Source organism: Perognathus longimembris, chromosome 3, assembly GCF_023159225.1.
Source record: "Perognathus longimembris pacificus isolate PPM17 chromosome 3, ASM2315922v1, whole genome shotgun sequence".
Taxonomy (NCBI): Eukaryota; Metazoa; Chordata; class Mammalia; order Rodentia; family Heteromyidae; genus Perognathus; species Perognathus longimembris.
The window spans coordinates 82,599,342-82,613,330 of record NC_063163.1 but is presented as its reverse complement, the minus strand read 5'-3'; the positions used below and the strand labels follow the sequence as shown (position 1 = coordinate 82,613,330).

Sequence of the window (13,989 nt, the reverse complement as noted above, 5' to 3'; positions counted from 1 at the left end):
TTAGACTCAGAATCACAGTTTAGGTACTTAAAACAATCATTAGCAAATACAGAGTGGACATTTTAAGACTCCATTACACACTGTAACATTCCTTTAAAATGAAAAATCGCCCATCAATGAGATTACCAGAAACTTCACCATCAAGGGACTTACATCTAAATTAAATTGCTTGCTTTTTTTTTTTTTTTAGAACAGCAGGCATAAGCAATTGGTAGGTGCTTTAGCTTCCATTTTTCTTTATATTTGGGGTTTTAAAAGATTATAATCAATTCTAAATTTCAAATGTAATTGGAGCTTTTCAGAGACTTGAGGAATCAAAGTATAAATCAGGTTTGAAAAAAAATAGGACAAGAAAAAAAAAACACCCACGATCATTTCTGGGTCGGCCTTGGATGACGTCATCACAGGTTCTAAATGTAATAGCCAAGCAAGCGAGTGGTGTACACTAACTCTTCTTCTTTGCCCATGTGACCTCTAACATCCATTTGGGCAAAACAACTAATATTTCAACAATTTTCTTTTTAGTTGAGAAACGAGATGCAGGAGGGAAAGACTAAGGAGAGTTAGAATGCCAAGGAGGAGGCGATGTGAGTGTGAGTGTGTGTGTGTGTGTGTGTGAGCGCGCACGCGCACGCGTGGGGGGCCAAGGGGAGGAGGCATGAAAACTAACTCTTCCAGCACACACCCCTTTTGCTACTACAAGGACATGCAGCAATCCCATTTACAATAGTAAAAATGCTGAAGGATCTCACGGTCCCTTCGCTCCTGAGACCACCCCTACCCTCTCCTACAAAGCCTTTCTGGCTTTATTGGTGCTAGGGAATTCTTCAGGGGTTAAATGGGGGAGCACAGCCACTACCATTGTTGTAATAAATAAATGAATGAACCAGAACGAACCAGCAATCCATCCCTGGGAAGCAAGTATCTGATTTTTCTACAATTAGACACATTAACTGACACCCATATATTTAAAAAAAATTATGTTTTATCTTTTGATGTGTATGTGTGTGTTCATTATAGACACACATGCATCTATAAAAAAAAGAAGCACATACCCCTGCATATACATATATAAATACCTTTAAAATATTTTAGCATTATTTATTTCAATGAAAAGACAGATAGCTTTTGAAAAAATTGGATAGGCTAGCAACTCACCTGGAAGGCCTTATTTTACATATATACAGCATATACAAATACACACAATCACACACACAATCACACACACACACACACACACACACACACAAGGTTTTTTTTTACCCCCATGCCATACAGAATGCTAAAATATCTGAGATCAGGTTGCTATGCCAACAGATTTTTTTTTCTAAAATGAATAAAATTATTAAGGAGGGAGAGAACATTCTTGACTCCTTTCCTCCCATCCATGAAACCGAGAGAGGCTCAGGGAGGGCGAGAGGCTGCCAGACAGGGAGGAGGGGAAGGAAAGGGAAGGTGGGTAGAGGGGTGTTTGCTTACCAAAGATGCTGATTTGATCGTGGCAAAGCGCTCTCTGTTCCGATAGTGGAGGGCCTGGCTCTGAACTGACTGGGTAGGCCGCGGCTCAGGCCTGGGATCGCCGTGGCCCGCCTCATCCCTTATGAATACATGACCCTGCAGAAATGGATAAAAACCAGGAGAAAGTCCAGCTGTGCTCTTTCCTCGCCGGCTGCCTCTCTCTCACCCCTCTTTCTGCACAAGCGCTGCTGTTTGAAATGCATAGTTTAGCTCTCTGCTAGTCCCCGCAGCTCCCACGGTACAAAATGAATAAGCAACACATTGCAGCCTTCAGTTAGGAATGTCAGCTGATCGCTAGTGGGATGCCTTCTGAATCCCTGGCAGGCTTTTTCTTTACCTCCAGAATTACATATATGCAAAAGAAAAAAAGAATAGAAAAAACAATGCAATGTACAGACTCCTTAGAACAGTTTGCTTAAAAGGCTGTAACCAAAGAATTCCTTTAAAAATGTCATGTCCATGTCTAGCAGGGAGGATGCTGGTGGCTTTTAACATAAAAGCGAGCCTCCGCCTCATTCCCTTGAAAGATCTGCGCTCTCAATTGAATTTTATTTGCGATCTGGCCGGCAGGATCATCGTTCTGCTTTTAGAATCAGTGGAGGCTTGTGCTGAACTGCCTCTCTAGCTTGTGCTCGGAAGATTCGGCAGTCACTGAGGGATCCTGCTTTCCAGTCATGATCGTACACAGTTCTAGCACCTTCTCTCTACAGCTTCTGAAAGGATTTTTTTTTTTTTTTAGATTTAAAGAGACAGGCGTACAATTCCATCCAAATGATACTTTCACAAATTCTCCCTCAACTCAGCATGGGTATGTCAGCAGAGTAAGCAAAGCTAGAATTTAATGTCCTTGACTGATTTAATCAAGCCTGAGCTGCTTGCTGGACAAAGATGATTAATCTCATTCTAACGCCCAGTAAAAAAAAAAAGCACATTCCCTGTAAGCGTAATAATGGATGTTTCTTAGATGTAACTGGGATGACTTTTAAAGGGGAAAAGCTTCTAGATGATGCTCCTTTCAATAAAAGATGAAGCGGTCAGTCATTGAGTAGCTCTAATGCTTCAGATTACAAAAAAATCTTAGTAATTTGCAGCTCAAAATCATGTACAGCTGTGGGGTGTTTTTCAATTGCACACATTCAGGATGAGGAAGGAGAAACCAATCCTCTATTTCCCCCGGGTTCTAGGAGAAACCATGTATGAGAGAGGTCAGTTTTGCATTTTGTCCATGACTACTTGATATTTTCTTAATTGCTCTTTCTGTCATTAGAAAACAAGACTCAAATAGGTTTAGAAAATAAAGATTGTCTTCTTTCCAGAACGTTGAAAAGTCATAACACATAAATTCTTTGGAGGGAAATAAAAATTTACATCCATATTTTTTATGTAAAAGCTAAGATCTATGATTAAATTTATTATAGGACTGATTTCCATACACACACACACACACACACACACACATATATATATATATATTTGGTGTTTTGATATGTGGGGAAGGTAGTTACTGTGATATGTGTGTTTAAATATTGTTTTCCATTCATATATGGCAGTTCAATGAATGCCTTTAATAAACTTTAAATTGCGGGCAAATCCATCATATTCAGTGCATTTTCTACAGCTGTGCTGTCCAGTAGGATAGCCACTAACAACATGTGGCTATTGGAATTAAATTGATTTTTAGAAAAAAAGGAAATAAAGTGTAAAATTCAATCCCAAAGTTTACCAACTACATTTCAAGCACTTAATGGCCATAGGTGGTGGCTACAAGATTGGACAACAGAGATACAGAACATGTGTCCATCTATGCAGAAAGTTCTATTAAGCTAAACTGTGGGTTCAAAATATACCTTTTTTTTTTTTTTTTTGCCAGTCCTGGGGCTTGAACTCAGAGCCTGAGCACTGTCCCTAGCTTCTTTTTGCTCAAGGCTAGCACTCTACTACTTGAGCCACAGCGCCACTTCCGGCTTTTTTTTTTTTTTTTTAATATATGTGGTGCTGGGGAATAGAGCCCAGGGCTAGGCAAGCATTCTACCACTAAGCCACATTCCCAGCCCCAAAATGCACTTCTTAAGATGGGTGTGGTGGCACAGGCTTGAAATCTCAGCACTGGGTAGGCTGAGGCAAGAAGATTTTGAGTTTGAGGCCAGCCTGGGCTAGGTAGCAAGAATTTGTTTTTGAAACACATACGACTATGCTTAAAGGATCAATTAATATCATTTTCTGGGAGATGGGTGTGCCACTGAAATTTATTTACTCGGTTTAATGTTCTAAAGAGGGCACTGGGGCCTGTTACCATTTTGTTATGTATTTATTAGTACGTCATATTTATGCCTGAAATCAAACTGACTTAATATGACAGTCTCTTAAAATGCTGCCAATCATAAGAGATCAATCAGGGAGAGACTTGTAGTTTCTATACAATCCTAACACAAGTCTTAGTTTTGATGAGTATTAGCTAACTTATTAATAAACACACTGGTAGAAAGGGACCCCAAATACGTTGCAGTAGCCACATTTCAAATAACATTAAGTTGACTTACCAAGGTACGTAACAGATCAAACTTATTTGTGCGCAAATATGTATAATTTTCAGTCTGTTTTATGTCTGATAAAAATTAATATTTTAAGTTCAGTGCCCTGTTTATCAAATGAAAAGCCATATTGTATTTTCTAAGTTCACTAAAGGTAAGAAGATTGGAAAGGTTAAGTCAAAATCACATGGATAATTAAATAACCCACTAAAGTATATTTTAAAAGTCATGCTGTTCTCTTTCTTTTCCCCCCTGGGCTCTGGTGGCTGCAAGCCTGATCACAAACGTCACTGTAATATTTTGACAAAGGACTTTAGTTTTCTTTTTAGGTCTCCACCTGGGTGTCGGACATGAAATTTCCAGGATGAAGATTCACAGTGTGGTCATTTCCCTCAAGTTAATATGAACCGGAACTCCTATGGACTACACAATATTTAGGATGTACTTTTACTACAGTGCTTACTCTTATTTGTCAGTTTTATCCTGAGGTGGTGGGCTTTTATAAGGCAGAGCAAATGTGACTTGAAAAAAATTTAGTCTCCCCTCAGCACCTGGCCTAGTGCTTGATGCTTAGTTGACATTCAAAAATGTTTGCTGAATAAATAAGCTCAAGAGATTTTGAGAAAATGACATTTTCTCTTGTAGTATTTAACAGAATTCAAATTTGTATTTCATAAAAACCTGCCACCTCTGTACTCTAAGAAAGTCGTAAAATAGTTACACACACACAAGCACACCTTTATGCAGTGTGTGTGGAGTATGTCTAAAAATGGCTTTCTTTCTGATGATGTGAGGCCTTTCTATAGACGCCCACACTTTTCTTGCTGTAGAGGAGAGATCAGCAAACCCTCAGTCTCTCCTATGTTTTTGTTCATTTCAAAATTATTACGTGGCAGTGCAGCAAGCGTGGTCACCAAAATCTGAGGCTAGAGGAGTGGAGGAGAAGCAGGAATGGCAAGGTATACATGGAAGGGGTTAGGGCAGAAGATGAAAAGGGCCAGGAGAGAGGTACTGTGTGGTGGTGCTAGACCCTCCTATGTGAATTTACTTTTACTATGTCATATGTGGCTTTGCCCCTCTGGTCAGCAAAACTAACTGGAAAGGCCACTGAAGCAAGAGAGAACTAAACTGGAGCAGTATAGCCCCTTGAGGCCATTTTCTTTGATCCCTCCCATAAAAATAGTGAAGGGCTGGGAATGTGGCCTAGTGGTAGAGCCTCGTGTACCTGAAGCCCTGGGTTCAATTCCTCAGCACCACATAAACAACAACACACTGGAAGTGGTGCTGTGGCTCAAGTGGTAGAGTGCTAGCCTTGAGCAAAAAGAAGCCAGGGACAGTGCTCAGGCTCTGATTTCAAGCCCCAGGACTGGCAAAAAAAATGGTGAAACACTCACTGACTAGTAGAAAGAGCATTAGGAGTTAAGATAGAATGATTAAAAAAAATTTTTTTTGCTAAGTAATCCCTAAAAAGTGGCCCCTATGACTGGATTTGACATATCTCAAGTAATAATGATTGAATAGTAATTTTTTGAAATACTTATTCATTGGTGCTGGTATTGGGGCTTGAATTTAGAGGCCTTGCCCTTTTATTCAGCTCCTTCACTTTTTTTTCACCGATGGGTGATGCTCTGCCATTTGAGCCATGTCTCAACTTCTGGTTTTGTTTTGTTTTTGTTTTGCTGGTTAATTGGAGATAAGAGAATAATTAGCTGAGTTGTCTACCCAGATTGGCTTTGAACTGTGATCCCCCAATTTTAGCTTCCTGAGTAGGTAGGATTGCAGGTGTGAGCCACCAGTGTTTGGCTCAGCAAATATGAAATTATATATATATATATATATATGTATATATGAAAGTCTCATGATCTACAGCAACAGATGGCAACAAGAGGCAAAGGTGATGATTTTAGATTTTAACAAAATATACATACACCTGTGTTGTGTTTTGGTTTGTGATGTTGTGTATGAAACCTAGGGCCTTGTGCCTGCTAGACATATACTCTACCAGTGAGCTGCACCTCTGGATCTTTTAATTGACAAATTAAAAACATAATAGAGTCTACAGTTAAGGCCAATATAATTTCTCTTTGCCACTGCTGTCTACAAAGCAATATTTAGAAGTGGGACAGAGACTCACAGCTAAACCGTGTTGAATATATGGCCTGGCATGTCCTGACAGAGTCTGGTAGAGTTCTGCTCATACACAGATTGAGTGTGGACAGACATGGTCCTGGGGGGCTGGAAGAGAGATCTGTGAGGAGTCACTTAATGTGTGGTGGCAGTACCGGAGAGGGGAAGATGGACATAGTTAAAGTTGGTGGTGTTAGAATGTGCCCTTAGATGTACACCAAATCATTCTTGTTCAAAAAGAAGATTCACTAGATACTCAGGAGACAGAGATCTAATGATTGTAGTTTGAAGCCAGCCCAGGCAGAAAAGTCTGTAAGAATCTTATCTCCCACTAACCACCAAACAGCCAAAACAGCTCCACTTCTGAGCATCAGCCTTGAAAGAAAAAGCTAAGGGACAGCGCCCAGGCCCTGAGTTTAAGCCTCCCCCACCCCACATTACAAAAAAGAAGATTTGATCATGATCCCTTAAGGGCCCAGGAAAGCTGGCACAAAGAAGTAACCTGAAATGCTATGCAAAGAAAAGTTTCAAGTTCCTGCTAAAATCTGCCTTTATTCTGACACACAGCAGTTAATTGTAAGCCAAGGCCTAGTTACACACAGCCTTTAAAAGTGAATTACTTTCTATAAAAAATGATAATCTGTTTTGGATCTATGATTTAATGGGGGAGAAGGATGAAAGGGGTGCTATTGATCAAGTTGCATTGTACATACAAAGTGACATGTTGAATGGTAACCCTTTTGTACAACTACTTAAAGATAATTTAAAAAATTTCTTCCCCCCCTTTAAAAATACTTTGGTATTTACCAAGTATTTTTTGTCTCAAGTATTACCACTGGAAAAACACTATTCATTAAATCTTTCAAACAGTGGAAATAATATTTAAGATTATTTAAGTAGCCCCTATGTAAGCCACTTTATGTCCTCTGAACCAAAATAGTGAATGTTGAGTTTTTGGTAACCTGAGTATTGGTTTGTTAGTTCATTCATTAGTTCATTCCACCATTAACTTGGAATGAAGTAAGTACTTCATGAAGCACTTTAGTGAATTTAACCTACTTTGTGCCAGACACTTTTCTAAGAATTGGAGATACCATGGCAAGTAGGCATAGCCCTTGCCAGATAGAATTCACATTCTATTCGTGAAATAATAAATTAATACATAAACACATAAAAATAAATTAATACATAATAACTTTATATAGTGACAGGGACTAAAAAGAAAATAGGATAATGGAGTAATGGCTAGAAGAGAGTTTATTATACAGTAACTTGAAGTATTGGAGTTTGAATTCAGGGCTTTGCATTTGCTAGGCCAGGTACTCTATTACTTGAGCCATATTCTAGTCCTTTACCTGGCTTTAGTTATTACTATTATTTTTTGGATAGGGTGTCACTCTACCCAGGTTGAACTGGACTGCCATCTTCCTATTTACCCTCAGGTGTGGTGGGATTTACAGGTACATTCCACTACATCCAGCTTCTTATTGGTTGAGATTAGGGTCTTGCCAACTTTCCCCTCTGGTTAACCTCAAATTGCAATCCTCCTGATTTCTGCCTCCCAAGTAACTGGGATTACAGGCATATGCCACAATATATTATATGATAATTTGATGATATGCTGGCTGTACACAATATATTATATGATAATTTGATGATATGCTGGCTTTTCTGAATTTCTGCACAGGAACTCAGACAGAGCTAGTAAATGTTTCATAAAAACAGACTACTGTATTTTCTAAAATGTTCATGAATTATGATAGGCTCTGACATGCATCATGAATCCCCATTTTGGGAAGCATCTCTGGTCCCAGCTTCATAGGGGTGCTGTTAGCTGTCATTTCCTAATACTAGTTCCTATGGGGGCGGCCTCAGAACACACTTGCCTCTATTCTATAATGGATACAGGCTGGGGCATCTGGACCTGGGCCAGCTTAGATAACTCAGAGGGGCTAAATTAGCTCCAGAATTGTCTGTGGGGCTGGTTACAGGCGAATTTGTCATAATTCTGTTTCTGCAGTGCCCCGTGTGGTGCCCTGCTCCCTCCTACAAGGGTTCATCCCAAGGGCTGTCCTAATTAAACAAAAAACTCCAGCAGGGCTAAACCATCTCAGATCAGTTTCCTGGAGAATCCAACCTGAGATAAGTGTCCCCTGACCCTACAAGGGATACAGTATAGCTACTATCCATCTGCATGGAGAAAGAGTCGACTGAGTGCGCTAGTGGCTTCCAGAAAAATCTACTTACAAGAGAATGCCTAAGTGGGTTTGACATTTCTTGATAAGAGAGAAACAGGCCTTGTCCAGACTAGAGAAGGGAAGGGGAGAGCTACTTCTTTCAAGATTACAGGAATACGTCCTGGTGTTTGTGGCTCACACCTGTCATTTTAGCTACTCAGGAGGCTGAGATTTGAGGAGAGAGACAGCTCAAGCAGAAATATCTGAGACTCTTATCTACAATTAACCAGCAAAAAGTCAGAACTAGAGGTATGCTTTGAATGGCAGAGCACCAGTAGTGAGCAAATAAGAGCTGGAGATCCTGAGTTGAAGCCCTAGACCAGACCAAGGGAGAGAAAAATGATTACAGGAAATAAATACAAGATTTTAGAAGGAACCTGTGAAATCATACAATACAAAGTTTGTGACCTGTCCAACGTAAAATTCATCTGACAGCAGCAGAGAGAACTACAGATTCATCATGCTTAGGGGTATAGTATACAAAAATTTCTACTGAGAGTTTAAAATCCTTCCATTGTTTTGTTTTTAAAGAATATCTATTTTTAAGTTCGGGGTAATGACTAAGTGGACATCATGGAGAAGCAGTATGTTTAAGTTTTCATTTTATTTATATTATTTTGTCCTTCCCTCTTCCATGTATCTCTTATTTTCAATTTTTTTGGGGGGAGGAACAGAGTGATATTTTTTTCATTGATCCTGGAGTTTGAATTTGGGGCCTGGGCACTGTCTCAGAGCTTTTCTACTCAGGATCACTCTACCACCTTGAGTCACAGCTCCACTTCTAGTTTTATGATGGTTAATTGGAGATAAGAGTCTCACGGAGCCAAGCACTGGTGGCTCATGCCTGTCATCCTAGCTACTTAGGAGGCTGAGATCTGAGGATCACAGTTTGAAGTCAGCCAGAGTAGGAAATTCTGTGAGAGTCTTATCTCCAAATAAACTACTCAGAAAAGGCTGGAAGTGGTGCTGTGGTTCAAGTGATAGGGCACTAGTCTTGAGCACAAAGAGGCTCAGGACAGAGCCTAGACCCTGAGTTCAAGCCCCAGGATTGGCAAAAAAAAAAAAAAAAAAAAGGCTCACAGACTTTCCTGGCTTGGCTGTCTTCAAGTCACAAACCTTAGATCTCAGACTCCTGAGTAGCTAGGTGCCCATGATATATATATATATATATATATATATATATATATATATATATATATATATATATATATATGTGTGTGTGTGTGTGTGTGTGTGTGTGTGTGTGTGTGTATTTATTTTTGTTAAGTACTGGGAATTGAACTCAAGGCCTTATGCTTGCTAGGCATGTGCTCTACCACTTGACCCCATGCTTCCAGCTCAGCTCCTTTTTGTGTGCTTATTTATTTTGTTTTTGGTACTGAGACTTGAACTCTGGGCCTCACTGACACTCTATCACTTGAGCCACACCTCCAGTCTAGCTCTTTTGCTGTTTCACTGGAGATAAGTCTCATGGATTTATCTGCCCAGGCTGGCTGTGAATCATGATCCTCAGACCTCAGCTTTCTAGGAAAATGTAATTACAAGCTTGAGCCACTGGTGCCAGCTGTATTGGTTATAGTTGGAGTACTGATGGCAATGCTAGGGCTGGCCTGGGCTGAGATCCTCCTACTTGTGCTTCATTAAGTTGCTTGGTATAACAGATATGTGTCAATGCACCCAGCCATTGTGCTTCATCTGTAGCTGGGACTACAACTACTGCTCTCAGTTATTGGTTGAGAGGGGGTCCTTTGAATTTTTTATTCCTAGGTTGGCATTGAACCTAGGTTCTCACAGTCTCTGCCTCCCAAATAATGAGGATTATAGGTTTGTGCCACTGAGCCTGGTCCCTTCTACCTTAAATCCTCATATTAGGTGTAGTAAATTTTATAAGAACATATACTTATTTGTGTGACTCTTTACTTAGCCTTTCTCATGATGTTATACTCTTTAGAGTCCCATGTCTGTTCCATTTCCTCTGTATTTTCAGGGCTGATCACTGCCCCTGGCACATAGAGATCCCCAACAATATTTGTTATGTAAATGTTTAAGCTCATCAGCTCTAGAAAAGCAACATGCAATCCTCCCATTTACAACTGGTCACCAGTGCATTTTCTCCTGCCCTTTCTTCTTTCCAATTCAATTTCTTTTTCCTCCCAAGAAAACAAAAGAACAACCAATAGACATTTAAGTGAAAAACAACAACAAAACAATAACCCAAAATTTTACCTCACCTTTTCCTGAATTGAGAACGTGTTGTCACTCATTAAGATAAGTGCACACATTCCTCACCTATACCTAACAAGGAAAAAATTAGAAGGGACACTTTACTATAATTTCATATGATGATTTATTTGCCAAAAGCCTCTCAAGTACTTTTGGAAAATTCATAGAAACATTATCAGTAATTCTAACTCACATTCTAGAAATTGCCTTGAAAAAAGGTTTACTTAAAAAAAAATTATTTGTTCATAAAGAATTTCAGGGCTACTTGGTGGCTTAAATCTACAATCCTAGCTAATTGGGAAGCAGAGATCAGGGGAACATAGTTTGAGACCAACCTGGGCATAAAATTCCATGAGACTCTATCTCTTCCAATGTCATCCTCAGTACACACGGAAGCAAAATAGGAGGATTACAGTTCAGGCTGGCCCAGCATAAGTAAAATCTTGAAAATAACCTGTATAATTCAAGTGGTAGGGCACCTGCCTTTTGTAAGTGTGAGGCACTAGATTTAATCTCAAGTATTGCTAAAAAAGATAACACCAAAAAAAATAAGAAAAAAGACACAGTCGAAAGGTTACAAGCTTTGATGACTGGCAGTATGAAGGATATAGGTTTAAAGGAGGATTGGGTTCTGTGACATGAGACTAAGTTGTTTTTTGTTTTCTTTTTTACCTTTATTGGTGATGGACATGGGAGCAAGCAGAAGAGATGAAGAAAAAGGCACAGGTGAGGCCTGCACAGTCCTCTGCTACTTTTTTTTTTTTTTTTTAACCAAAAGAGAACTGTCAGTGTTGAGTTTTCTTCCAATTTCAGTAGCAAAGCAGAGGACTAAAGCATCTGGAAGCCAAGTGGGCTAATCTTAGCTCAGCATGGGTGGCAAGCCCCAAGCTGTAAGGACCACCAGGAAACCTACCTTCTTGTGCACAATGGACGAGCTGGAGTTTGCTGTGCCTTCATCATCATATGATATGACAAACTCAGCACTGCTCTGGTCCATGAGTTCCTGCATGCTGTTCACACTGCTGCTCTGGCTGCCGGTGCTCACTGACACACTGGGGATGGAGTGGTTGCTGCCTAGGCTGTCCATTTCCCTTGTCAGGCTGCTCCCATGTTCACTGTCCTAGAGAGATGGGACATGGGATATGTGTGTTAAGAACCAAAAGACTGGAAATGAATTGCTAATCCACTGACTTAAGAGACTAAACATGTTCAGTTCTGCAGTGCCTGGCTGCTTTTCTGCCAACCTGCAGGGGGGAACTCATTATGGAGTGACTCTGATTCACCCTTTGTGCCTTCTTCCAAGGTGGTTCTAGATGTGGGTCCTAAGGTTCTCAATGCACCTATCCCGGGGCTTAATCATACACCACTAGCATATTATGGGGTTCTTCCACTTAGCAGAACCAGTCCAGGTTTGTGAGAGCTCCTGGAGCACATCAAGGTGCTAGAGAGATGACTGGCCACCAGACAGGTGACCTGCAGGGTTTCTGCAGTCACAGCAGTGGTCACTCAAACCTGAACTGGGATGGGAAGTTTTCAGAGATGCAATGAGTTTCATGCTCCTGTGCACGTCATTATTAGGCAACTTCATTCTGAGCAGGGATATTAATTTTACTGTCCTAGACAGGTAATTAAATTTGGCCTCCCTTAAGCAATTCTATCATGTTTCTTCTGTAGTCTTATTAAATATATCTGTTAAATAATACCAGCATTCATCACTGTTGGTCCAAAGATTATCTGAAAAGTGGTAAAATAATCTGAATGTATAATTTATCCATCATAGTGGAATATCTTTAGATATAAGATTAAATAATATAATTAAATCAGCTTGGCTACAAATAAACCCCATTTTCAAAGAACTATACACAGATAACTTTAATGAACTGTTAACCTAGTCATGGCAATATAAGAAATCATTGGGTAATACAAAATACTACATAATATATTGTATTTTAATAAATTAATTTTCCCATTTCTACATATGTGATCGAGAGATTTTATAGTTCAACTCTATTTCCTAAGTATTGTGTTTATGATTATTGGTAAAATAATTTTGTTTTGTATTAAAAAGCTAACACACATTCATTCTTCACTCCTTTCTTTTTATTTAGTTTTAACTTGTTCAAAGCTAATTCCTAGGAACTGGGAATATGACCTAGTGGCAAGAGTGCTTGTCTCGTATACATGAAGCCCTGGGTTCGATTCCTCAGCACCACATATATACAAAAAGGCCAGAAGTGGTGCTGTGGCTCAAGTGGCAGAGTGCTATCCTTGAGCAAAAAGAAGCCAGGGACAGTGCTCAGGCTCTGAGTCCAAGCCCCAGGACTGGCAAAAAAAAAAAAAAAAAACAAAGCTAGTTCCTGGACTAATTCTTCTATTCCTATTCTCTCTTGCTTCTTTACTTACATCTCTTTGCTTTGTCTTCAATGTCTCTGTCCGAGTGCCATACCTTTTGCACATAAACATGAAACAGTCTGCCCCATATTTTATGGGACTTTGCACAGGCTGAACCCTCTCATATTTCCTTCTTAGCTTAATTTCTAAATCTCAAAATAACTTGCTGTTTATATCTTCTTTCTTTTCCTTTTCTTTTGGTCTGAGACTGGGACTTTTTTTTTTTTTTTTTTTTTGGCCAGTCCTGGGCTTTGAACTCAGGGCCTGAGCACTGTCCCTGGCTTCTTTTTGCTCAAGGCTAGCACTCTGCCATTTGAGCCCCAGTGCCACTTTTGGCCGTTTTCTATATATGTGGTGCTGGAGAATTGAACCCAGGCCTTCATGTATATGAAGCAAGCACTCTTGCCACTAGGCCATATTCCCAGCTCTCTCTCTCTCTCTTTTTTGTTGGTGGTGGGGCTTGAACTCTGGGCCTGGGCACTGTCCCTGTGCTCTTCAGCTCAAGGCTAGTGCTCTACCACTTGAGCCACAGTACCATCTCCAGTTTCCTGGTGGTTCACTGGAGATACGAGTCTCACGGACGTTCCTGTCCTGCCTGGCTTTGAACCGCGATCCTCAGGTCTCAGCCTCCTGAGTAGCTAGGATTACAGGTGTAGCCACCCACACCCAGCCAACCAATTATCCTATGTATGTGAGGAGTCAGAAAGCCACCTCACCTGAGAAAAATTCCATCTGTACATAGTATCAGGAATCGATGCTTGAACTCAACGAACATTACCCTCAAATCATCCCAAACCTACTCTTTCTCCTTAGACCTTCTTGCCTCTTCTTGGTACAGACATATGCCTAAGCCACCAGTCCCAAGTGTTCAGTCACCTTAAACTCCTGATCTGTCACTGTCACATTGTCAAAAAACATCCATATCCTGTCTTAAGTGTCTCCTGCACCAATGCCACCTATTT

The 13,989-nt window shown here is 40.1% G+C and overlaps 1 protein-coding gene across 2 annotated transcripts in view; it reads right to left on the bottom strand.

Moving 5' to 3' along the window:
* The window catches only part of Taok3 (TAO kinase 3), a 133,151-nt gene that overhangs the window by 34,125 nt on the left and 85,037 nt on the right, over positions 1-13,989 (bottom strand). For both annotated transcript variants that reach the window (XM_048342867.1, XM_048342868.1), the window contains exons 13-14: positions 11,550-11,756; positions 1,480-1,614 (exon numbers count right to left, since the gene is read on the bottom strand). In XM_048342867.1, the coding sequence (XP_048198824.1) occupies positions 1,480-1,614; positions 11,550-11,756 (342 nt within the window). The remainder of the gene's footprint in view (positions 1-1,479; positions 1,615-11,549; positions 11,757-13,989) is intronic.